Genomic DNA, 25,132 nt, shown 5'->3' with positions numbered 1-25,132 from the left:
AGGCTAATTGCCTACGTTCAATCTCGCCCCATGCCTGAATTCAGGCACAGTGTAACCTTGATACCTAATGTGCATTGCTAAAAGCTTTAGAGCTGTTGTCATATGCATATGCTATTGTGCCACCTGCCATAAATCAATTTGTAAAGGCAATGTAATTTTTAAAGGAACGTTATTAACCCTTCTTCTATAACGTTCTAACCAACCATTTAGAGGAGAGGCCTTGGAGCACGGGAACGGGAAAATTATGTCAAAATTAAAATAATTCTGTTTTTGGTGGGGAGGTGGATGAGTAAAGCAAAATATTAAATTCATTGACTTGGCCTAGATAGTGACACTTGACCATTTGGGTGAGTTATGGATCAAATTGTCAGAGCATATTTTCTGTTATCTGTTTTGTTATCTGTACAGATGCATATATTGCTGCATGAAATGACTAGAGCTGTAAGCACATATATTTCTATACATTTTATATAAGTATAGCATGGCGCTTTGGTATTTAAAGAGATTTGTAGTGAATTTGGGCTCTTCCTCAGGCCTGGGCTTAAAGGGATGTGTCAATGTGACCATGTTCCATTAGTTGACCCGTGCCCGACCCAGCCCTGGATTATGGGATCACTGGGCCCACTATCACAGGACTAATGAGAGGCTAAAAGCCGCAGGTTTTAGCCCATCATCTGCCAGTGTGTGTATGTGTGAGTGTGAGTGCAAGCAGCCGTGTGAAGGTGTAAGCTCGTGTCTCCTGCTGCTATGTGTGAGTGTGTATGTGTGTTGTGACTTTGTGTCTTCATGAAGCTGGTGGATCTCCTTGGTGTTGTGGCAGTGTGTCAGACTCTGAGATCACTAATGTTGACACACTTCAGTTCAGTTCATCTGTTCAGTCCATGCTCTCCATATTGATGAAGCATATACTGCTGTGGTCATTATTATTTCCTTATTTCTTTCTTTCTTTCTTTTTTTTCTTTTTTACTTGATGTCCCTCTCTTTCGCTCTCACTTGTTTGTATAGATGGCTGAAGTTTGAGGAGGATGTGGAGGATGGTGGGGAGAGGTGGAGTAAGCCCTATGTGGCCACCCTCTCACTGCACAGCCTGTTTGAGCTGCGCTCCTGCATCCTCAACGGCATTGTCATGCTGGACATGAGGGCCAACTCCTTGGAGGAAATAGCAGGTAAGGGCTCCATTTGCTCATTCTCATTCACTCAACCACTCACAACTGAGAGAGACAAGCTTGGGTACTCCTACAGCAGTAAACCTCAATGCATTGTAAGCAGTCTAATTCTCAGAGGGCTCATTCCAACCCAAGAAATCTTAGTTAATCACACATGATTTCTACTGACTGAGTAGAATCAGGGATGCTCCTGCTGCCTCTGTAAAATGAATGTTTGTACACATAGAAGAGGTAAACAGAAAGACACAATGCAAGATAGAACACCCTTCAAGAGTGATATGAAGTTAAACATATGGTTAGTGGCAGTGGTAAAAATATGGTTAGAAATAGTACATTAACATGAAAAAGATAATATCATTAGTCTAATATCAGAGTCTGAATTTGTAAATTACGGAAAGTCAGTTTAGTTGTTCAACAACATTTATCATGGTTTTGTCTATGAATCTGTCAGTGTGTGTTCACATGCCTCTCCCTGCCTGCAGACATGGTGTTGGACCAGCATGAGACGACAGGGTCCCTGGGGGAGGATGTACGCAGGAAGATAAAGAATGCGCTGCTGAAGCGCCACCACCACCAGAACCAAAAGAAGCTGGCCAATCGCATCCCCATTGTGCGCTCATTTGCCGATATTGGCAAGAAGCAGTCAGAGCCACACTCCATGGACAAGAATGGTGGTGAGATTTCACACGTATTGTCTGACTAGCCATAGATCACACTCCCCCCCGCTTCACTCACAAGCTGTTCACTCACTCACTCACAGTGCTGGTGTGTCTGTGCTTTCCCAGGTCAGATGGTGTCCCCACAGTCTCAACCGACTGCCACGGAGGGCCGGGGTGATGGCAGCAGGGAGAACAGCTCAGTTGACTTCAGTAAGGTAAGGCCCACACAACACTCAGGCCATTCAAAATGTTGGTGCAGTCTCTATACTGATGTATGTGATGAGGTATATCTGTGTGTTTATTTGAGTTGCCATTGTCAATTTAAGAAAAATAATATACACCATTTAAGTAGAGATAAGCAATGATGTCCCCTGGTCTTTTTAATGTGCTATGTATTGCTTTATAATTTTAATTTAAAATATAAATGCTTTATGTCAGAGTTCAACCCATCCAGTATGTACCATGTATGACGTAACTGTTTGTGAGCAACCATGGCTGTTTATGCAAGTGTATTTATGAAGGAGTGTTGTCCCTGTCCATCCCGTGTTTTGGCCCCTGCAGATAGACCTTCACTTCATGAAGAAGATCCCCCCTGGTGCAGAGGCCTCCAACATCCTGGTGGGCGAGTTGGAGTTTCTTGAAAAGCCTGTGGTGGCGTTTGTGCGCCTTTGTCCTGCCGTGCTGCTTAACGGTCTGGCGGAGGTGCCCATCACCACCAGGTGAGAGACTTGTCCACTCAGACACTTCATTTACCCCCACACACATACACATGGGGCAGTTGTGGCCTACTGGTTAGGGCTTCAGGCTTGGAACCGAAGGGTTGCCGTTTCGATCCCCGACCAGTGGGAACGGCTGAAGTGCCCTTGAACAAGGCACCTAACCCCTCACTGCTCGCCGAGCGCCGCTGTATCAAGGCAGCTCACTGCTCCGGATTAGTGTGTGCTTCACCTCACTATGTGTTCACTGTGTGCTCTGTTCACTAATTCACGGATGGGATAAATGCAGAGACCAAATTCCTTGTATACGCAAGTATACTTGGCCAAGAAACCTTTTTACACATTCTGCCCACAGTTGTGCCATATACTGTATCCCTTCCCTCCAACACAACATTTAAGATGAGAATTAGGGGTGTGAATCTCTCATGTAAAAGACGATACGATTCGCATCTAGATACATGGACACGATTCGATACAAGAAAAGATACATGTTCATAAAAAACGATTCAGTACGATTCGATGCGATGCGATTCGATGCAATTCGATGCAGTTCAAGAATGGAAAGCATTCTGAAAGATTTTTTATCATTTGCTCAAGGTGCACATTAATTTTATATGATCAGTTATCATGGTCATGGTTGTCAATTAGACAAAAAAATGTGTGAATATGATTATTTAAACTGAGGTTTGTTTCATATACTGTACTGTATTGAAATGAAAAAAGAATAGTCTACATTTCAGTCAAACACAGCAGCCAAATACAACATATTTTTTATAGACTTTATAGATTTTATAGTTAGCCTATATCTGATTGTTTTCATGGAGCTGTAGCCTTGTTGAGGTAAGACAATACCGAAATAAAATAAAACAGTGCTTAAGACACTCTTGGCCTTTTCTCATATAGCCTACAAGAATAAAACAGGCCTACATATCAATGAACTCTCTGGGTTTATTTTGTTTCAACGGTAGACCTAATGCAGAAACCTATAATGCCACAAGTCTGAGTGAATATGAACAAAATAATTGGCTAATAATTTGTTGCTGTTTAGTGTTTAATTTCGCGCTGGATTTTGAAAAACAAAAGAGTAAAAACTGTACAACAAACGACCGAGTGCGAGTTGTCACGTGCTTAAGTTGCAGTAGATGTATGGGTAATGAGGTCATTTGACAACTTTGGGCAATGAATGTAGCCAAAAATGAACTGCATTACCCACAATTCCGTGCCACGTATAGTTTCAAAACCGTACGTGGGATGAACGCGCTGCTTGGAACGTAAATGAGAGTCTGAGTGAGCAGAAAAGGTTGTGAACCGATTCGTAACAAGTAAATCGATATAACGACCAGTTCATTTCAGTTTTATTCCGATACGGGGCTTCACGTATCGATGTAGCCGTATCTTACACGTTAAAAACGGATACCGATACGTATCGGTTAATCTTTACACCCCTAATGAGAATGCTTTCCTTTCAAACACAATGAAGAGTTTGGTTCCAAAACACTATATCCTCCATTTTAATGAATTAATGAATTTATTAATTATTTTAATGAAATTGTGTGACACACACAAACACACACACACACACATTCCCATACTTACACCTATCCTTTGCACAAAGCTTGTGTTGATCTGGCCTGACCTGCGGACTCTGCATAAACAGTGTCATGTTTCATTACAGTAGTATCCTGCCCTCAGGGCACTCTGTACGGTTGTGTGTGTGTGTGTGTGTGCGCACTACACTTGGGATGGTATAATCTCTATTAAGTCATAATTGATAAATAAATTATCAATGCTCTGATCCAAAGACTACCAGGGGCTAACTTTTTTTTTAGTTTAGTTGGAGAATGCCTTTTTTTAAATGGATGGATTATTTTGAGGTTACTGACAGTCCTGTAGGAAATGTGTTTTCTGCATTTTACCCATCCAGGGGTAGTGTACACACATTGATACACACACACACAGACCAGGAGCAGTGGGCAGCCCTTAATCCAGTTGAGAATTAGTTGAGAGTTAGGTGTCTTGCTCAAGGGCACTTCATCCCCCAATCACATTTTTCCAACCAGTCAGGGATCGAACCAGCCACCCTTTAGTCACAAATCCGATTCCCTAACCAGTAGGCCATGGATGCCCATGGCATCAACTTTTCCTTAATAAACATGACACCTTATCCTCAGGTTTCTGTTTATCCTGTTGGGGCCGATGGGGAAGGGCCCTCAGTATCACGAGATCGGCCGCTCCATCGCCACGCTGATGACAGACGAGGTCAGTAGAAGCCGTTTATCTTTCACCCACATGTTCAGTTTTTATCATTTCCCTCTGAAAAAAAATGCTTTTGCATACATGATACAGCTTCCCTGTGTGACATTCCAATGAGTTGACGGTCATATTAAAATGCAGTGGTCTCTTAATTTTGAACATGACTGTCAACTCATTCGAATGTCACTCAGCAACCGTAGGATGATATGAGAAAAATGGGCAGTGGTCTCTTAATTTTTTCCAGAGCTGTATATACTGTACAGGTGAGTCTCAACAAATGAAAATATTGTGGAAAAGTTAATTTTTACCCCCTAATTTAAAAAGTGGATCTTTCATACTGTATATTCTAGATTCATTAGATATGAAGTGAAATATGTCATTTTTGTTGTAATCTTGATTACGGCTTATGGGTCATGAAAACCACACACTGAAAGACCGGGGTACACGAAACTTGGTGGGCATGTAGCCCCACATGGATAGCATGGAACCATCGTTTTTCATTTTGATCTGTAGCCCCCCCGCTGGACTGCCCCCCCCCGGAAGGAGGGTAGGGCAGACACAGTTTTCTGTGAATATCTCGAGAACCGTAGGGTTTAGGGAGACCCCCTTTTTTGTATCATTATGGATCATTATGACACCCTCCGAATGCATGTCAAGTTTCGTGGACTTTCGTTCATGGGGGGCCATACAATAAATTAATTAATGTGTACATTTAGTGACCGTACACCAAAAGTTTTCTGTGAATATCTTGAGAATCGTAGGGCCTAGGATTCAGTTTGCCTCCAGGGGTCATGTTAATCCATTCCATATGCACACATGTGCATAAACAGATATTCACACACACACACATACATTCACAGTAATCATACGTATGACACATATGTACGCATGCATGCACATGCACAGTCACAGGCACACACACAGGCACACCCACAAGCACATGCACATTTCTCAGAATTATGAACAGGCAAGATGGGGGTGGGGTTGTATAAAATGTATTTTACATGTGAAATCTATGAACTAATCATGTTTTGGTACTTGTTGTCTAGCAGATACCAGTGAGAATTGAGTGTGCATAATGCAATTCAGTGAGACAGTTAGAATCCTATGCCTTTCACCTTTTGTTTTTAGCCAGCAGCCAGACCAGCAGATACCCTAACTTTGCTGAATTACTGAATTTATGTACACAGACATAAAGACAAACACACACACATACACACACACAAAAACACACACACACAGTACACATGCACACACACATACATTACATGCACACACACGACACGCACAAACACGCACACAAACACATAAACACACTTACACACACACACACATGCACCCACACATACAAAAACACCTACATACACAAACACACGTACACACACACACACACACTCACACACAAAAAAACACACACAAAACAAATATACACAGTTTTATTTATGTACAGATACATAAAGACAAACACACACACATACATACACACACACAAAAACACACACACACACTACACATGCACACACACTTACATTACATGCACACACACGACACGCACAAACACACACACAAACACATAAACACACATACACACACACACACATGCACCCACACATACAAACACACGCACACACACACACACTCACACACAAAAGAACACACATAAAACAAATATACACAAAAACAACCACACACTCTGCAGACACTCAATTACAAACACACAAAAAAGGAACAACGTAGGAAATGAACACAATTTGACAAGCGTGACTTATTTTTCTGGAAAAAATGTGCTGTACTGGGCGGCGGTCATATTTTGTACCGCTCTGCGGTACATCTAGTTACTCTTGGTTTCACTTTGGTTAATATTGCACGACAGGGGAGAGGGTCTGCAGTAACCTGACCTATTATTTATTTTATTTTGTACTGTGAACACACGTGTATGTAGGTATAGTCAGGTGTGTAATAGGGCTGATTTACACCTGTCACCAACAGCAGCATAGCTGAATGAACAGCCAGTGTAGCCCTACTATTGGTCTCTGTCTCATGGCTGTGTCACGGCTGTGTTCCCAGGTGTTCCATGATGTGGCGTATAAGGCCAAGGAGCGCAGTGACCTGGTGGCCGGCATTGATGAGTTCCTGGATCAGGTGACCGTGCTGCCACCAGGAGAGTGGGACCCCACCATCAGGATAGAGCCCCCGAAAAATGTGCCCTCTCAGGTTAGTCACTAAACATACATACACACCTATGGTGCACACCAATTCTGTTATTTTTTAGCTATATTTCTGTGCTTTGTGCATGTATTCACATAGGACACTGACTGCAGTGAGTGGGAGAGAAAGAGATGAGGTGGAATGAGGAAATAACTGGGGGTTGGATTTGAACCTGGGTCCCTTGTAGGCACTGGGACCCGAATGTGGTACAGACTGGACTTGCTCCATTGAGAAGCCTCTCTGCCCGTATGAGAGATGTGTGCACCAATCAGATCGTCTTGGCGGGCTTTATACAATGATTGACAGATGAGCAACAGTGCCTAGCCATTCACGTCACCTGAATGCTTTGGTTGATTTTGTTTACAGCAAAAAGGCTGTGGCTAGAGAAGCTAAACATTTAGATTTCAGAGAAGAGAAGGAGGTTTTGTCTGTTCTCTCTCCCTATGATTCACATACAGTATTACGTTGCTCTGATTGGTTAGTTCTATCCTCTTGTGTGCAGAGGCATTTCCCCACCTCTATAGGTTGAAACAACCCAAGGGTGCAGTACCAGACTCAAATTCTAAATAGAATTCAGTCAGGCTAGGCCAGATGGACAAGGAAAGTGTAATTAACACCGTTGTCATGCTGTGCCTTGCTATATTAAGTGGAATTTACTAAACATTAATTTAATTAGCTAAATAGCATTCATCCCTGCCCTCTACAGTAACTTGTAATGCTCACAGCTAAAAAGTATCATTCAATCACAAGGCGCAGTTGAATGGAGTCAACCTACAACAACTTTAAAGGTGCTCTAAGCAATGTTACACGGTTTCTAAACTAAAATATTTGTTGTCACATACAGCAAACATCACCTCACCATCTGGTAGCTGCCTGTGCCCTGAATACACTGTAAAACAAATGTGGTCTCTGTGGACAGCCCAGGCTCCAAAAACGGCAACAAAAACAACTTGGTCCAGCCTGGACAATAAAAACATAACAAACTGTTCCAACCAATCACCAACGAGATGCGGGTTTAGGAGAGTTTCAATTGCATGAGAGGGAGGAGGAGGGAGTAGCGAGCTAGCTCACTGTTTTGTTTGTCATGCTTTGCCAATGCCTTAGTACATCACCTGATTCCCATAACAAAATTACTCTGGGATGCTTCATTCTATACCGTTTTCCAAGCCAAGGGGCGTAACCATCAGTGAAATTAAACTCTGGCACATTATGATTGGTTTCTTGGTTTTCGTTGATTTTGGAAATTGTTGTGAATGGAAGGATTGCCAGACGGATCTGCAAAGTTTGTGTGTGTGTGTTTATGGTGCAGGAGAAGAGGAAGTTGCCACCGTTACCCAATGGCGTCACAGACCTGGGAGAAGCAGAGGAACACGGCGGACATGGAGGCCCTGAACTACAGCGCACAGGAAGGTGTGTGTGTGTGTGTGTGTGTGTATGTGTGTGGACAGTACAGGGGACACATTCTACACAAAAGTGCAGCAGAAATACGAACTTGTTTAGCATAGGGGAGGTTGTTTATACAGCACAGGTCATGGTGGCCCCCGAAACCTCTCTCTGTCCTTTTGTCCTTCAGTCTCACTCTCTTTTTCCCGCCATTCCTCTCCTTCACTGTAAATCTGCTGTCTGTGTGAGAACAGTCAGCCTCCCTCTCTCCTCTTCCTTTTCCTACTCCTCCTCCTCCTGCTCCTGCTGCTGCTGTTCCTCAGCCTCTTTCAGAGTACTTCAGAATGAAATACAACAGAAGAGACATTCCAATGGAGGCTCTTTGTCTTAGCTCACTTTTCTCTAGATTTTCTCCCATGGTCCCACTTTCTCTCTAACAAGCGGAGTTCTCCCTCCCTGGTCATTTGTCTTCAAGTGATCACTCATTGAAATGCTTTTAAAAATATATCTGCTGTTGGAGGGCTGTTTAGGATTTTACACACCATGTGGTTCATGTAGTCTTCGCAAGTTGTGTTGGAGTAGATTAGTGCACAGAACATGCCCTTGTTGGTGTCTGTGTGTGCCTTATGTTACACTGTAAAATATTCAGGCATTTTTAGTGCTTTAGTATTCAAAAACAGCAAGGATGCAGCCATACAATACAAAATTAATGGAGAGCGAACATTGTTATTGGAGAAGTGAAATTGTCCTGATCAGAAAGTCTAACCTAGGCATCACTATTGGCTATTAAGCAAGGACATGTCAAAGGTGTCTCAAACGTATAACAGAAAATATTGGTATGTGTAGCATTGATTTGTAATTGTAAAATGTATAAATATTTGTATATAAATAAATTTAAATATACCTCTCTCTTTTTTACCTGTGTATCTTCTCGTTATCCTGTCTGTTTTGCCATGTGTGTCAGGCTCTTTGGTGGCCTCATCCTAGACATCAAGCGCAAGGCCCCCCACTACTTGTCAGACTACACAGACGCACTGAGCCTGCAGTGTCTGGCCTCCTTTCTGTTCCTCTACTGCGCCTGCATGTCCCCCGTCATCACCTTTGGAGGCCTGCTGGGGGAAGCCACCGAGGGACGCATAGTAAGACACACACACACACACACACACACAAAATATGCACATGCATATAGATACACATTGTCAGAGATGTGATATCCAACAACAAATCAACAACACAAGAATAATGAGCTCATACACACATACCGTTCTCAATTATTTATACCGTAATCAATTTAATAGTGTTTCCCATTTTTGCTGAGCAAGAGTTTTGTGTGAAAGAAATTAAAGGCCTGAGATCTAAAATAAACTAGATTTACCGTAAAGTGGTGTAAAATACACTAAAAAACACTTTGTGCGTGCGTACATGTGTGTGCGTGTGCATGTGCGTGTGTGTGCATTTGCCTGCATGTCCACTGTGTGTGTGTGTGTGTGTGTGTGCATGTGTGTAAGTGTGTGCGTACCTGTGTCTGAATGTGTGTGTGTGTGTGTGTTTGTGCATTTATGCGTTCAGGTGTGTGTGTGTGTGTGCCTGCATGTGTGTGCATGTATTATGTGTGTGTGTGTGTGTGTGTGCATGCGTAGTGTAGAGTCACTAAATGTACACATATATATTAATTTATTGTATGGTCTAGAACGGAATTCCACAAAACTTATACATCAAATGAGTGTTTATGGGATAGGTTGACATAGCCCCTTAAGACCAACATACAAAACTAGACTGCATTTCCGGCGGGAACTGCGAAAGTGTGCTTGCCCTGGTCCGGTCACCAACGTGAGCAGACAGTGACATACGCTATGCTGAACCTGGCTTGATCCAAGCATTCTAACAGTGCCTTTCAGTGTTGGAGCAGTGGCAATACCTCAAAAGCTCTATTCAACTATTGCCTGGAAACATTGTGTCTGCTCTGAGACATTGTGCATACATGGAAGGCATTGTGATAGAAGGTGAATGGTGTGAGTTACCAAATACCCGTGGGTGGCTTGCCAAATGATGGAAACTTTTGGAATGTTTCTTTTTTTTTTTGCCTATGCACCCTCACACTGGAGTCCCCAGTTCATATACAAAATTTGGTATCGATATGTGACAGTGTTCCTGAGATATGGACGACTTCCTGTTTCGGAGCTTCGCCGCCGATTTCGTTTGGCTGTGACGGGCAAACGCTTTCGAAAATCAAAAATTCTTCCGCTAACATTTGTGAGGCTTGGTCCAAGGATAATGTACGTCAAGTTTCGTGGCGTTCGGACCAAATTTGTGACCTGTGAAAATTTAGTTTCGCTTTCTGTTCAATCCAATATGGCGGACGAACGGCACGCCCACCTGACGTCATCTTCGCGACCAACTTACACCGGTACTGACCGGACGTTTTGAAGTTGGAACGGTGTCTCTGTCTCAAAGGGCCTAGGCGCTAGGGCTGACAAAAAATTAGGGATACGGGAAAAATAATAATAAAACTTAAGAAGAACAATAAGTGTGCTGCTTTGCAAGCACACTTAAAAATGTGGTCCTCGTAGCCCCTACGGTTCTCGAGATATTCACCGATAAACTGTGTCCGCCCTACCCTCATGTCCGTCGAGGGGGCGACGTATCAAAAGGAACACCCCGGGTGCACCCGGTCTTTCAGTGTCCTGGGAATCGTTGACACAAAATTACTGAAGAAAAAAAAATCCGGAAGAAAAAAAAATCCGGAAGAAAAAAAACTCTCACCTCTCACTAAACCTATATGACTCGCTGTCCGGTGGTCATACTGTAACAAAAGCATGGGGCACATTTTCACATCATATATACAAATGCATGGTGCACTGATAGAAATCACATGGTATGATTTCGATCTCTACAGTGGAGCCTCTGGCTTGTCTTGGCATTCACTGTTGAACGCTTTTGAGAAGGAGGTGCAAACTTGACTATTTTGATCTATTGATTTATTTTCTACCATTTATCTTGTATTGTTTTATCTTATTTATTGTATTTTAAGTATTATAATAATATTATATTTATTTATTATTTATTTATTCATTCATTCTATTCATTATTTTTTTATGTATATACATTTTCCATTTTCTCACTCTATTATGCCTGACTGGTTAAATCTTTCTCATGTTCTGCTGTGTGCAGATTCTGTGTCCTGCACAATAGCCAGTTCCCTACAGTAGTATGTGTGCATTTCTTCTGTCAATGTCTGCACACTGTTAACAACTCACACTGTTTGCTGAAAAGACTCACACACAGACATAAAACCAGCAAATTCATTCAAACACATATGCGTTAATTTTCCGTCTACCCAGAGTGCCATTGAGTCCCTGTTTGGTGCCTCCATGACTGGCATTGCCTACTCCCTGTTTGCTGGACAACCCCTCACCATTCTGGGAAGCACTGGGCCTGTGCTTGTGTTTGAGAAGATCCTCTTTAAATTCTGCAAGTAAGTGGCTATTCGGGTGCATACTGTATGTGTGTGTATGGTCAGGGAGACCAATTGATTGATTGAAAGTTGGGTAGCCTATATACGAGTTGTAGTGATATTGTTATTGAAACAGGAACATGCAGCTATTGATGGATTTATGAGCATGCTCTGCCCATAAATCTGCTCATGCTCAATCAATACAGCCATCACAGCCCCATCCACTCTCTAAATCTCTAGGCTCAGGGCAAACCGTCCTATTTTCTCTGAAGAGGAGCACTTAATAGCAATTAGTGCTAAAGAGGTAGTCGTAGGGGGGAAGAAGTTATTAGTTAATACCCTCCAGAATTATGGTAAAGTTTGCTAAAGTTGACTAAAAACAGATATAAAAAATAATCTTTTGGTGATTTATTATAATGCAATGAAAACAATGAGGAAAAATCCAACCTTAAAGGGAAGCAAAGTTATTCTGAGAAAAAGGAAAATCTCATAAAGAAATAAATATTTTAGCAAAAACACGTTGCCCACTGTAATACTTTCTTAAGCAAAACATTACTTTGGACATGACTGCTTTATTTTCTGTTGCTGATGGTGTTAAAGTGGTTTCTTTCACTGCTTTCATACTGATAATAACCAACTGATAACCTTATCAGCAAATTGAAGTTTGTTTTACATTTTGCAAGGGCCACTCCATTTGAGAGCATAAAACTGAAAAAGCCCACACCTTGTTTGTTTTTTCTGTGCTTGTGTCTGTATGTGGGTGGATATGTGCATATGTTTGTATTAATGTGTGCATGTACATGTGTGTGTGTGTGTGTGTGTGTGTGTGTGTGTGTGTGTGTGTGTATGTGTATGTGTTTGCGCATGCATTTGTGTGTGTGTGTGTGTGTGTGTGTGTGTGTGTGTGTCTCGTGCATTCACAGGGACTATGACCTGTCCTACCTCTCTCTGCGTGTGTGCATTGGTCTGTGGACGGCCTTTTTCTGCTTGCTGCTGGTTGCCACGGACGCCAGCTCGCTGGTGTGCTACATCACCCGCTTCACAGAGGAGGCCTTTGCGTCCCTCATCTGCATCATCTTCATCTACGAGGCCCTGGAGAAGCTCATACACCTGGGCGAACACTACCCCTTCAACATGCACAATGACCTCAACAAGCTCACACAGTACTCGTGAGTACACACACACACACACACACACACACACACACACACACACACACACACACACACACACTCACACACACACACAAAAAATGTTTGTATACACACATACACAGGATTTCATCAACTAGTTGACTATTATAACCACCAGTCGACACTAGTTGGCACTACAGTGTCACACAGTTATGATATGTAATTTTATGTACAGCTGGACTGAAGTACAATAAGAGCACTCTACCGTTACATACTGTAACAACTTCACTTACCAGCTGCTGTTATGAAAAGATTTTCAGCTAGTAATAATCAGTAGTCATGTAACCCCTTAAACACACACAAACACTCATAATAATCTTTTTTTTTTAAGTATATTTTTTGGGGCTTTTATGCCTTTAATTGACAAGATAGTGGAGAATGACAGGAAGTGAGTGGGAGAGAGAGTCGGGGTGGGATCCGGAAAGGACAACGGGGCAGGAATCGAACCTGGGTCGCCGGCGTATGGTGCAGGTGCCCCAGCCAGTTGCGCCACGGCTGGAGCACACTCTTAATAATCTTTTGATGACACTTTTGTATTGTATTGCTGACTCTGTTCAACTTACCATTGACAATCTACAGCTTTCATTTAATGTTCCTCAAGAAGCTCTCATTAATCTTAAATTAGTACTAAATGAAAAGAAAACTAAATATATGCTATTTACCTGCACCATACGCCGGCGACCCAGGTTCGATTCCTGCCCCGTTGTCCTTTCCGGATCCCACCCCGACTCTCTCTCCCACTCACTTCCTGTCATTCTCCACTATCCTGTCAATTAAAGCAAGGAACATTGAGGTGTGCAAATAACCACTGTGGGTCCAGCATTGATAGAGTCTCTGAATACAAATATCTTGTTATCTAGCTGGATGAGAAACTCACATTTAGTCACCATATCACCATCCTAGTAAAGCAATTGAGATATACAATTGGTTTCTTCTACAGAAACAAAGCCAGCCTCCCTATGGGAAGTAAGAAACAAGTTGCTGAATTAGTTTCCAGAGTGTAGAGTTTTGAAGAAGACCCGGGTTGCGTCTCCGTCTAAACGGCTAAACCAAAGATCCTTGATTACCTCTCTGGCTAAACTGTCAAATTAGAATGTCTGCGCGTGACGTACCGGAGTTCTATCACACCACCACCCAGCGGTCTGGAATGCATATCCAATCGAATATCACATACTCTTGCGTCTTCATATAAACAAAGATTTCCTCCTGAGAATGCTCGTCTAAACGCGAATAAAAAAATGAAGACGAGACGCCACTTCTGCGTCTTCTCTTTTCATCGTCACCGTATAAACGTAGCCTAAGTCTACCACTCTGCCCTGGGAATCATTACTGGTTATGGCTATAGCACTCATCATTGTGTCCTCTATGGTAAAGTGGGTTGGTCATCTATGACAGAGAGGAGACATAATCATTAGCATCTGTTAATTTGCAAAGGTATTGTTGGGAAATTACCAGGTTATATTTCAAACATGCTTGTTTGGAATTCTGGTCCCTATCAGACCAGATCAAATGACTGTTTGATGCTCAAGATTCCTCGTATCCATTTTGAGTTGGGAAAGTTGGCCTTTTGTTATGGTGCCCCTACCTCCTGGAATAATCTTCAATGTAATATAAAAATGAACTCTCCTACATTCCTATAATCAATTCAGATCTGTACTCCTTCCTATGTCAAATTGTACCTGTTTTAAGTACATTTTATTGTATTATTGTTATTATTTCATTATTAATATTTTAATATGTTATGTATTTTTATTTTTCCCTTCCTCCTCTATAATGTTATGTAGGTTATGTTATTATTTATTTTATTTTGTTTTATTTATAGGCCTGTGTGTATAGGCCTAGAATGAATGAATTCAATACTTTTTTATGCTCTGAAAAAAATGTGGTAATGCATGTTTGCTTATGTGTGTTGCTGCAGGTGTGTGTGTGTGATGCCTAAGGATCCCAGTAACGCCACATTGCAATACTGGGAGCAGAACAACATCACAGGCACTCTGGTCGACTGGGGAAATCTGGATGTTCAGGTGTGTGTGTGTGTGGGTGTGGGTGTGGGTGTGTGTTTGTCTGTGCTTTATTTCCCTTTACCCTTGGGGCCCAGTCAAGGGAATCCTTCTGGCTGTAGAATGCATGCAGGAGAGGGTCACAGACGAACATACACTGTGTGTCAAAGTGTGTATGGGGTGGGCTGGCTTGAAGGCATAAACCCAACCAATACAAAAACAAAGCTTTCATTTTACCTACATTGACTGTAAACTCTGGCAAAATGAAGGACTTGGGCAGCATCCTTTTCCTGGCTGGGTGACGTTTCCTCCACAGATGGAGATTAGGGACTGGATTTTGCCGGATTTATTTGTTCTGAATCAACCCACAGACACTGCCCTTCTGTGCATGTCTTTGTGTGTGTGTGTGTGTGTGTGTGTGTGTGTGTGTGTGTGTTCGGTGAACTGACATGACACTGCACATTTCTGCAGATTCTCGTCATCATGAAGGTTTCCCTCCTGAGGATGTAGGAGTGTACTGTATATGTCTCTCTCTCTCTCTCTGTCTTTCTCATCGTTGGCTTAGCCAAATAAATCCAAACACAAATCCAATCTACTTCAGTTCAGTTCATTAATCGTGCAGCCTTTTTTTTACTCTAAATCTTTGGTGCAGCTCTGACTCTGCAGGCCCTTATTCTCACAAGTCATGTGCATTTTATGCAAGGGCAGCTCAAGGACAGTTACCCAGAGTGAGAAGTCATGCTACATAAAATGGACAGTTCTGGTCTTTGGCCATGATTGGCTGAGCTGTATTCAATGTCATTACAAAGCTGTAAACTGAGGCATCTTGAAGCTTAAATACTAATATAGTTTGTGACAACCATTGAAAGAGGGAGAACAGATCTTATCACAGATTTGTTCTCTTAAAACCAATGCACTGTGCATTGAGGACACTGTATGGTCTGAAAGTGTGTGTGTGTGTATTGCAGGGCTGCATAGACATGCAAGGGCACTTTGAGGGAACTGCATGTGGTCATCACGGCCCGTATGTCCCTGACGTTCTCTTTTGGTCAGTGGTGCTCTTCTTCTCCACTGTGGCCATGTCCTTCTTCCTCAAGGAGTTCAAAACCAGCCGCTACTTCCCCACCAAGGCAAGTCTGTATGTGTGCAGGTCGATGGCTTTGTACAGTACTGTATGTGGTGTGTATGGGCAGGTGGATGGCTTTGTACAGTATGTGGTGTGTTTGTGCAGGTGGATGGCTTTGTACAGTACAGTATGTGTGTGTTTGTGCAGGCACAGCTGTGTGTGTTTGTGCTGGCACAGCTGTGTGTTTGTCCATTCTTGTGAGTATGTCTAGTGAAGCTTTTCTAAAACCCTTGTGACATAGGCAAATGTGTACAGTGCAGTGAGGCCTGATTTCCTCTGGTGTCTGTTCTCAGGTCAGGCAGGTCATCAGTGACTTTGCTGTGTTCATCACTATCCTCACCATGGTCCTAGTGGACTATGGCTTGGGTGTCCCCTCTCCAAAGCTTCAGGTTCCCAGTAAGTTTAAGGTTAGTGAAGGAAACGGCCTGTTTAACACTTGATCTGGGTGGCTATCATGACACTCTTCAGTAATGTCAGTCATGTGACCTCCCACAGCCAACCAGAGATGACCGTGGGTGGCTGATCAGTCCTTTAGGTCCTAACCCATGGTGGACAACCATTATTTCCTGCATCCCAGCGCTCCTCTGCACCATCCTCATCTTCATGGACCAGCAGATCACCGCCGTCATCATTAACCGCAAGGAACACAAGCTGAAGGTGTGTGTGCGTGTGTGTGTGTGTGTGTGTGTGTGTGTGTGTGTCTTTGTCTGTAACTAATGTGTGTGTGTGTTTGCATGTGTTGCTTTTATAGAAAGGTTGCGGATACCACCTGGACCTGTTTGTGGTGGGTGTGATGCTGGGCATATGCTCAGTGATGGGGTTGCCATGGTTTGTGGCGGCAACAGTGCTCTCCATTTCGCACGTCAACAGCCTGAAGTTGGAGTCAGAGTGCTCAGCGCCTGGCGAGCAGCCCAAGTTCCTGGGCATCCGCGAGCAGCGCTTCACTGGACTCATGATCTTCACCCTAATGGGCTGCTCAGTCTTCATGACCTCTGTGCTCAAGGTCAGGGAGAGGGAGGGGGAGGAAGGGGAAGAGAGGGAAAAGGGGAAACAGATTCTGGCTTTTAAAGCCCACTTCATTATGTCTGAAATGCTTTTAAATCATAGATTTCTAACTGTGTAGTTTAAACCTCTCTGAATTTTTTAACATATCTGATTGAAAAAAAGAATAAAAAAATAGTTTTCCAGAAATAAATCAGCACGTAATTTGAGAGGTTCGGTTTCTCACTGGTTGTCCAAATCGTTCCTTTGTCGGATTTCACCAAAAATATAAACAAATCCCTACAAATCACTATAAGGAGCTATAAGTCTTATCAGATGATTCTCTTCTGTTACAGTTCATCCCCATGCCTGTCCTGTATGGGGTGTTTCTGTACATGGGCGCTTCCTCCCTCAGGGGTATCCAGGTGAGTCACCGGCCTTCCCCTGCACCCTCCAGACACAGCCCATTTCATTTAGCTAATTTCCTTTAAATGCATGCACATTGCAGGGGCTCTCAAGGGCTCACAGTGAACACCCAAAATAGTATAAACATCATGGTACTAGTCATCATAAATACATTTCTTCCCCACTTATTTCCTGGTATAACCATGACACTTTTGTTTTTCCCAGTTTAATGCTTTATCTTCTGCTGTGAAATATTATGGGTGCACTATGCACCTTCTTTACAGTATATATTATATATGTGCATGTGTGTGTGTGTCAGTTCTTTGACCGTCTGAAGCTCTTTGGGATGCCAGCAAAGCACCAGCCTGACTTCATCTACCTGCGCCACGTTCCATTGCGGAAGGTCCACCTCTTCACCATCATCCAGCTTACCTGTCTGGTGCTGCTCTGGGTCATCAAGACCTCCAGAGCCGCCATAGTCTTCCCTATGATGGTGAGCTGTGTGTGTGTGTGTGTGTCAGTTTTCTCCACAATGTTCTGCATAGATTTGCAATTGTGTGTCTGTGTGTTTTTGTATGCCTTTGAGTTTGGGTTTAGTGTGTGTGTGTGTTTGTACAAGTGACCTTGCAAGTATTGTTAACATTGTCCTCTCTGTCTGTGTAGGTGTTGGCTCTGGTATTCATCCGTAAACTGCTGGACTTCGTCATTAGCAAGAGGGACCTAAGCTGGCTGGATGATCTAATGCCAGAGAGCAAGAAGAAGAAGCTGGAAGATGCAGAGGAAGAGGTGTGTGTGTGTGTGTGTGTGTGTGTGTCTGTCTGTCTGTCTGTCTGTCTGCCTCCTTTTTTGTGTGTGTCTTTCTGTCTCTGTGTCAGTACATGTCTGTTTATGTATACTTTCATCAAATTAGAGTTATGTAATACTGTACAAGCAGCCATTCTCCCTCAGAAGTGGCCACAGACTGCGTAAACAGATCCCCTCACATGTTCTCAGTATCTGGTATGGCTGTCCAGTTAATGTGGCTCTTGTCTCATTCAGGAGGTCCACAGTGGAGTGTTAGAGGACGAGGGAATAGTCCAGGTGCCCCTGGAGGGACACTACAAGTGAGTGAAATAATTTGCTCATTTAGGATGTGTTGATTTATTAACATTTACCTATGTAATGTGGTGTTTAACAGCAAGTACATTAATATTTCTGTTCATATTTTTGTTCTTACCAGGGATGACCCCTCCATAGTTAACATTTCTGATGAGATGACAAAGGCCTCTTTTGGTAATGTTTTTAAAGGCCTCAACCCAGAGAACACCAAAAAAGACATGACCTCAAAAAGGTTTGACCTTCTTCTCCTCTTATTTGCACATTCCGATTAAAAGTTTTATTCCACATACCGGTAGTTGCTTTGGAACATCTAGCTTGATTTTGTGCTACGCCTCTGCAAAATGAGTTATTTATTTTTAGATCAAATTCACATTGTGCATCTGTGGTGTATGCAAATCTAGTTTTCTTAAGTCTTAAGTCTTTTGGAGCACAGGAGCACTTTGCTTTTTAATGTATTTCTCTACATTATTCCATGTGCCAAGAGGGGGTTGCTTTTAGACCCTATCTCTTCAATAGCTGTGCCATAGAGACTTAAAACTTGGGCAATTTCAGCTGAAACATTTTTATGCATTTTGTTTTCACTTATGACTGAGCTCCTCGAATCCTAAGGAGTGGAATGCATCTTCCAGCACTTGATTTTTTGCAGCTGTCGTTGATGTGTTACTGTTCCTCTGTATAACTGTTGCCCAGTCCTGCTACCTCCTCTGTAGTGTATGTAAAAAGCGAAGCTCCCTCGGTCTCTGAGAGAACTTCTGACCTGGCGACAGCTCACATCTCCTGACTCTTTTATCTCTCATCCCATCTCACATGTAAGCTCCCCCACCTAAACTTCCTACAAGGTGATTGGCTACAGGTAAGCCCCTCCCCTCTCCCCTCACCTGGGGTACACCCGTTGCCATGGTGATGCCACTCTCGTCCACCCCCTCCCCCACCCTCCCTGATCACTGTCTTTTTTTCTTTTTCTTCTCTTTTGAAGAATGCAGTTTATTTTTTGCTTCATGACACAGAAATTTAATTCAGTAGTCTAGTCTATGCCCTAGGTCATCTCAAAAGAAGAATTTATCACTAGAAAACTCCTACTTCCATTTAATTGGTAAACAGTATCAATAGTTTCTACATCAAAAACAACAACTTGCCCATACTATGGCAGCATCCTCAGGAGGAGTCTGGCCTTGATCTGGCAGAGATGCTGTTCCGTGTTGCACTCTGCACTCTGTGCAAAGCCCATTCAGACGGCTGCTTCCTGTGGGCCAATTAGCACAGTTTGTCTCGTGGCAAATGTTTGTCTCTGCATTAAACTGCCAAGGCTCTGGCTAGCCAGTGCAGTGCTTGAAATCAGATAAGTAGTGGCAAAGGCTGTAGTGGCAAACCGTCTCACTGATTGCTAATGACATTATGTTGTAGACGTCTGACTTGGTCTAGTCACTGCCAGACAAACCTGTTCACTCTCAGATATGCCACTGGGTCAGGCCTGAATAAACTGCATCAGGGTAAAAAAAAGCATCTCCATGGGGGCTCGAAAATGTCTGTCTCTGTCTCTGTCTGTGGTTTTTCCATTGGAGTGTGACTCTTTTTGCTCGTTTCTGTGGTGGTGCTCTGCGAGTGTGTCTGTGTGCACTGCATGAGACTGTGTGTGTGTGTGTGTGTGCATGTTTGTTTGTGAACGAGGGGGAGATGTGCAAGGAAGCTCGGTCATAACGCATGAGTGCTCGAGAGAGAGAGAGAGAGAGAGAGAGAGAGAGACAGAGAGGGTGAATGAGTGAACGAATGAGTGGATGACAGTGAGAGAGAAAGAGAGAGATAAGAGAAAGAGAGAGAGAGAGAAATCTTCATCCATGAAGTCATGGGAAATTGGAAATGGTAGATGGAACATTTCTGCATGACAATGTTGATGTTGTCATTGTCTCTGAAACACTCAAAACTGACAGTTCCACACTCATGGTTCCCTTCAGCAATAACTCGGAAAAAAGCCACTCCTCCATAGAGGCATTTATCAACTACCCGAATGGAGGTTTCAATTGTGAATGTTCTCAGACATGGCTGAAGGTGTTGATCTCAACGCCTTAAGCTGCTGAGCCATCATAACATCTGTCTCATCAACATCTGTCACACTTGTTGTCTCAAGATTAATTGTTGGATCAGATCATATATAATTAGGTTTGCCATTTTTCTATACCAGCCTTGCTTATTCAAGTATATTTTATTGGACACCTTTAATACTGAAATCAATATAATTTACCATTCATGGTTACTTAGTTAAGGAAATCATAATTCATGTGGAATAAATGCAGCATGTTGTCCTTTAATGCATAATTTAGTTTCTATCTAGAACTGTTACCCACTGTGTACTTAAACACATTAAATGTTAAAATGTTTCATATATGCAGCAATGTAGGAGGAAAGACAGCACTGAATAGACTAATGTGGCCTGTCTGCAGGTGTTGTCATGTGAAGAAGGACATTTGTGGGCTGACAGCCCTGAATTGCCATGGAAGTCATAGTAACACCCATGTCGTTTTACCTCCCATTTTTCTCTCAGTTTTCCCGGAGCGATGAGCCGAAGACATGATCGCCAAAGAGATGTCGAAAAAGGCTTGGACAGGGAGACCAGTTTGTGACATTTTCCCTATTTCATCAATGATTAATAACCTACACACACACACACATGTGTGTGTGAATGGACAGACATCACCTGCATGCATGTATTAATGTGCCACATTCCAAAACTTCTATACGTTCCTTTCACATTTGTCTGTGTTTGTACAAGTTGTGGAAACCTCCAGGAAACCATTGCACCATTTTCCATAGTCTTTGTGTGTGTGTGTGTGTGTGTGTGTGTGTTTGTGTGCGCGAGTGCTTGTTTGAGAGTTTGTGTTTTTCTGTGTTAGAGTGTGTGTATGTGTGTGATGTATCAGTACTTCTAATGGAAGGGATGAGGACACAGGAGTTTTTCAGTGTGAAGTTCCATACTGAATAATGGTCCAATAACATTTTCAAACTTTTTTTTTTTCAAATGAATAGTGTGTATTTTGTATGTTTTTTTAATTTTTCGACTTTCAATATTCTCCTTTTGAAAATGATCTCGTATATTAAATATATCCATTTTTTGTATGTAGCTTATTTTAAAGTGCTAGAAATAGAAATTAAGAAATGTACTCAGTAGATATTGTGTTTATGTCTGAAATGTTCTTATAGCAAATATATCACAAAATTACTGAAATCTTTGCAATTGTAATAAATGTAAACTGTCAGTATATTAGCAGTATATTTCAAGAAGTATGTTCTTAAATTCTTGTGAAGCACATCTTGAATGCTTCACCACATCCATACTTTTTAAAGTGGGTGCTGTTTTATTTTATTTTATTTCTTTATTTTTTGTAGCAGAATCTTTGCCCAAACTCACTGTCAATCTTTGTTCTTACCTTCCTCTTTCAACCCATTAGAATCTCAGCTGACTTGTCGTAACCCTTTTTAGGAGTTGTGAGTTGGCATGTTTTGAATGCAGAATAACCAACCATGTACAGATGATAAGGGGGGGTCGGGTCAACAGTACATATAGTATATAGAAAGCTTACATATATATTTTGTTTAAATGGGATAAAAAAAGACCTGTTATGCCTGCATACTGTTCCATCTATGTTGTCAGTCATGTCACTTAACTTCTCCATGCAAGCTCCTGATTGGCGGCTGACATATCTGTTCCATAAATGTGTGCGTTTAACTGTATCAAACCTGCTGTGTGTAATGGTCAGGGAGAGAGAGAGAAAGAGAGAAGGATGCAATAATTCTTTGATAAGATGGCATTATATCAAGTTTTGAATGGAAATTTGTATCTGTACATTCCATCTTGTACTTTCGTCCATGTACTGTATAAAGTGTCATGACTTACCTGTCTATATGTAATTTAAATCAGATTTAGAGAGAGTAGTATGGAAGTATTGGGCCATTTCCTTTGGCTTCTCATGCTTGAAACTGCCCAAAGAGGCAGGTGGTAGATTTTTTTTTTGTACTGTGCACTTTCATGTTTTTTTGTTTTTTTGCAACTGATTATTCAGCTAAACCTTCAAATCAATACTGATGTTGCGTTCAAATCAGTATTGTCTTGTAGAAATAATTGTTTCCATTGTTGACCAAATAGTTATTGTGACTTTTTTCAAAAAGTACATGTGAAAGCTAATAAAGCTGATTAACATTGGCTCTGTCCTCTCTCTGTGTGTATAAATCTTGCGTATAAATGAGACCACTTTACTGTTTTTAAAATCATGTGTATAGGCCTAAGTGTAAATGTGTGTGTCTAAACATGCTTTATTGAGCTTACACTTTAATGAGCTGAATTTGAGCTTACAGTTCTTTCACCAACTTACAAAATAGATACTTAAGCTTAGTCCTCAGATAGAGGAGAGTTCCTGCTTGCTCTGTTAAAGGAGAATTCCTGTGTGATATTGACCTAAAGTGTATTGAAACATGATACCGAGTGTGAACGTATGTCTCATAGCCCATCTCGGCTTGTCCCCTGTACTCCAAAATCTGGCGCTAGTTAGCCGATGCTACCAACAGCTTTTTCAATAGTGGTGCTTTGGCATCGGGCTAGCCATGCAAATAAATCACTGTTTTACACCCATTTACGAGGCTCAATGTATCTCCACACTTCATTGGTAGACTTCCGAGGGCCCTGACATTTAAAACGAGACATTGAGAACTTTGAAAAAGCACTGGTAGTGCTTAGAATGTAAGAATGAACAGGTATGATAAGGGATCAGATTCCAAAAATAATTCAGTGGAAATGCATGGATTCCAGTTAGCAGCAACTGGAATCCATGCATTTCCACTGAATTATTTTTGGAATCTGATCCCTTATCATACCTGTTCATTCTTACTCGTTGCTCGACTTATCGTGACTAAATTCAAGATGGCTGCAAACGCTAAACTTCGTGAAGATACTGTCTGTATAAATCGTCTTGTAAGTAAACTACCAGTGCTTTTTCAAAGTTCTCAATGTCTCGTTTTAAATGTCAGGGCCCTCGGAAGTCTACCAATGAAGTGTGGAGATACATTGAGCCTCGTAAATAGGTGTAAAACAGTGATTTATTTGCATGGCTAGCCCGATGCCAAAGCACCACTATTGAAAAAGCTGTTGGTAGCATCGGCTAACTAGCGCCAGATTTTGGAGTGCAGGGGACAAGCCGAGATGGGCTATGAGACATACGTTCACACTCGGTATCATGTTTCAATACACTTTAGGTCAATATCACACCGGAATTCTCCTTTAAGGTATTTCTGTCCCTCCCAAACTGCATTGAAATGGTATGTTTAGCAGCCAAAATTTCTAAATTTCCAGGGGGAGAAATCTCCGGCCCCCCTCTAACATGACTCCCCCCCACCCCGAAAAAAATTGCCTGATTGTGCCCCCCCTGAATTTTGGCTTGTATAAGTATAGTATATATACTCTTTTGATCCCGTGAGGGAAATTTGGTCTCTGCATTTATCCCAATCCGTGAATTAGTGAAACACACACAGCACACAGTGTACACACAGTCAGGTGAAGCACACACTAATCCCGGCGCAGTGAGCTGCCTGCATCAACAGCGGTGCTCGGGGAGCAGTGAGGGGTTACGTGCCTTGCTCAAGGGCACTTCAGTCGTGCCTACTGGTCAGGGTTCGATCCGGCAACCCTCCAGTTACAAGTCTGTAGTGATGGGGACGAGACCGCCTATGCCGAGTCTTTGAAGGGTCGAGACCGAGTCTGTTGGTTTCCAAATACAGTCGAGTCCGAGTCAAGACCGAGTCTTTGAGGAAGCAAGTCCGAGTCGAGACCGAGTCCTTTAGGAGTCGAGACCGAGTCGAGACCAAGACCATAAAAAAATGTCAGTTTTCATATTCATAATTTAATATCACCCCAGTTAATAATCAACCATTAGGCCTACAGACTAAGCTAGATTGGGAATTGTTTAGAGGAGCAGTCTTAACGTCTTAATATGGACTATGCTGACCTACAGACATTCACCGGCAGCAGAGCCATAGAGATAAATAAACGGCTGTGACGGCAGTATCTTTGCATTGCACCATGGGATGTCATTTTTAAATAATGCCGGTCAACATTGCATTTTATTATTATTATTGTTGTTATGTGTTGCGTTTTTTTTATATGAACATAAAAAAAGCGTTGGTCTCGAGGACTCGGTCTGAAATTACGAGTCCTTGTCCACCCACTGTGGTCCGAGACCGAGTCAAGACCGAGTCTTTGAAGGAACGAGTCCGAGACGAGACCGAGAAAGCAGAAATTGGTCTCGAGACCGGACTCGAGTACTACATCACTACAAATCTGAAGTGCTAACCAGTAGGCCACGGCTTGCATGACGCCCCTGACTGTTACTATGGTCAGTTAAATGCCATTTGTTGTAGGCATACTACAACAAACTGACAGACAGATGAAAGTCATCCCATGCAAGTTTTTTTACCTTTATAACAGCTTTGAAGTAATTTTATGGTA

General features: G+C 42.3%; 1 protein-coding gene across 5 annotated transcripts in view; it reads left to right on the top strand.

Annotated features, from left to right (window-relative positions):
• slc4a10a (solute carrier family 4 member 10a) overlaps window positions 1–22,837 on the top strand; it is a 62,039-nt gene extending 39,202 nt beyond the window's left edge. For 4 of the 5 annotated variants that reach the window (XM_042080121.1, XM_042080119.1, XM_042080124.1 and 1 more), the window contains 21 exons: window positions 1,006–1,166; window positions 1,649–1,840; window positions 1,952–2,040; window positions 2,387–2,544; window positions 4,713–4,800; window positions 6,862–7,008; window positions 8,312–8,412; window positions 9,350–9,524; window positions 11,727–11,860; window positions 12,763–13,008; window positions 14,951–15,056; window positions 16,001–16,162; window positions 16,452–16,565; window positions 16,654–16,815; window positions 16,910–17,161; window positions 17,496–17,564; window positions 17,864–18,037; window positions 18,208–18,330; window positions 18,583–18,647; window positions 18,764–18,874; window positions 21,182–22,837. In XM_042080121.1, coding sequence (XP_041936055.1) covers window positions 1,006–1,166; window positions 1,649–1,840; window positions 1,952–2,040; window positions 2,387–2,544; window positions 4,713–4,800; window positions 6,862–7,008; window positions 8,312–8,412; window positions 9,350–9,524; window positions 11,727–11,860; window positions 12,763–13,008; window positions 14,951–15,056; window positions 16,001–16,162; window positions 16,452–16,565; window positions 16,654–16,815; window positions 16,910–17,161; window positions 17,496–17,564; window positions 17,864–18,037; window positions 18,208–18,330; window positions 18,583–18,647; window positions 18,764–18,874; window positions 21,182–21,260 — 2,908 coding nt within the window. In that variant the 3' untranslated portion in view covers window positions 21,261–22,837. Of the gene's footprint in view, window positions 1–1,005; window positions 1,167–1,648; window positions 1,841–1,951; window positions 2,041–2,386; window positions 2,545–4,712; window positions 4,801–6,861; window positions 7,009–8,311; window positions 8,413–9,349; window positions 9,525–11,726; window positions 11,861–12,762; window positions 13,009–14,950; window positions 15,057–16,000; window positions 16,163–16,451; window positions 16,566–16,653; window positions 16,816–16,909; window positions 17,162–17,495; window positions 17,565–17,863; window positions 18,038–18,207; window positions 18,331–18,582; window positions 18,648–18,763; window positions 18,875–19,456; window positions 19,496–21,181 lie in introns of all 5 variants that reach the window. The other variant, XM_042080123.1, reaches the window with a different exon arrangement.
• The last annotated feature ends 2,295 nt before the right edge of the window (window positions 22,838–25,132 follow it).

Source organism: Alosa sapidissima, chromosome 23 (assembly GCF_018492685.1).
Source record: "Alosa sapidissima isolate fAloSap1 chromosome 23, fAloSap1.pri, whole genome shotgun sequence".
Taxonomy (NCBI): domain Eukaryota; kingdom Metazoa; phylum Chordata; class Actinopteri; order Clupeiformes; family Clupeidae; genus Alosa; species Alosa sapidissima.
The sequence above is the reverse complement of the archived record's forward strand: the minus strand, read 5'-3'. Positions and strand labels throughout refer to the sequence as shown.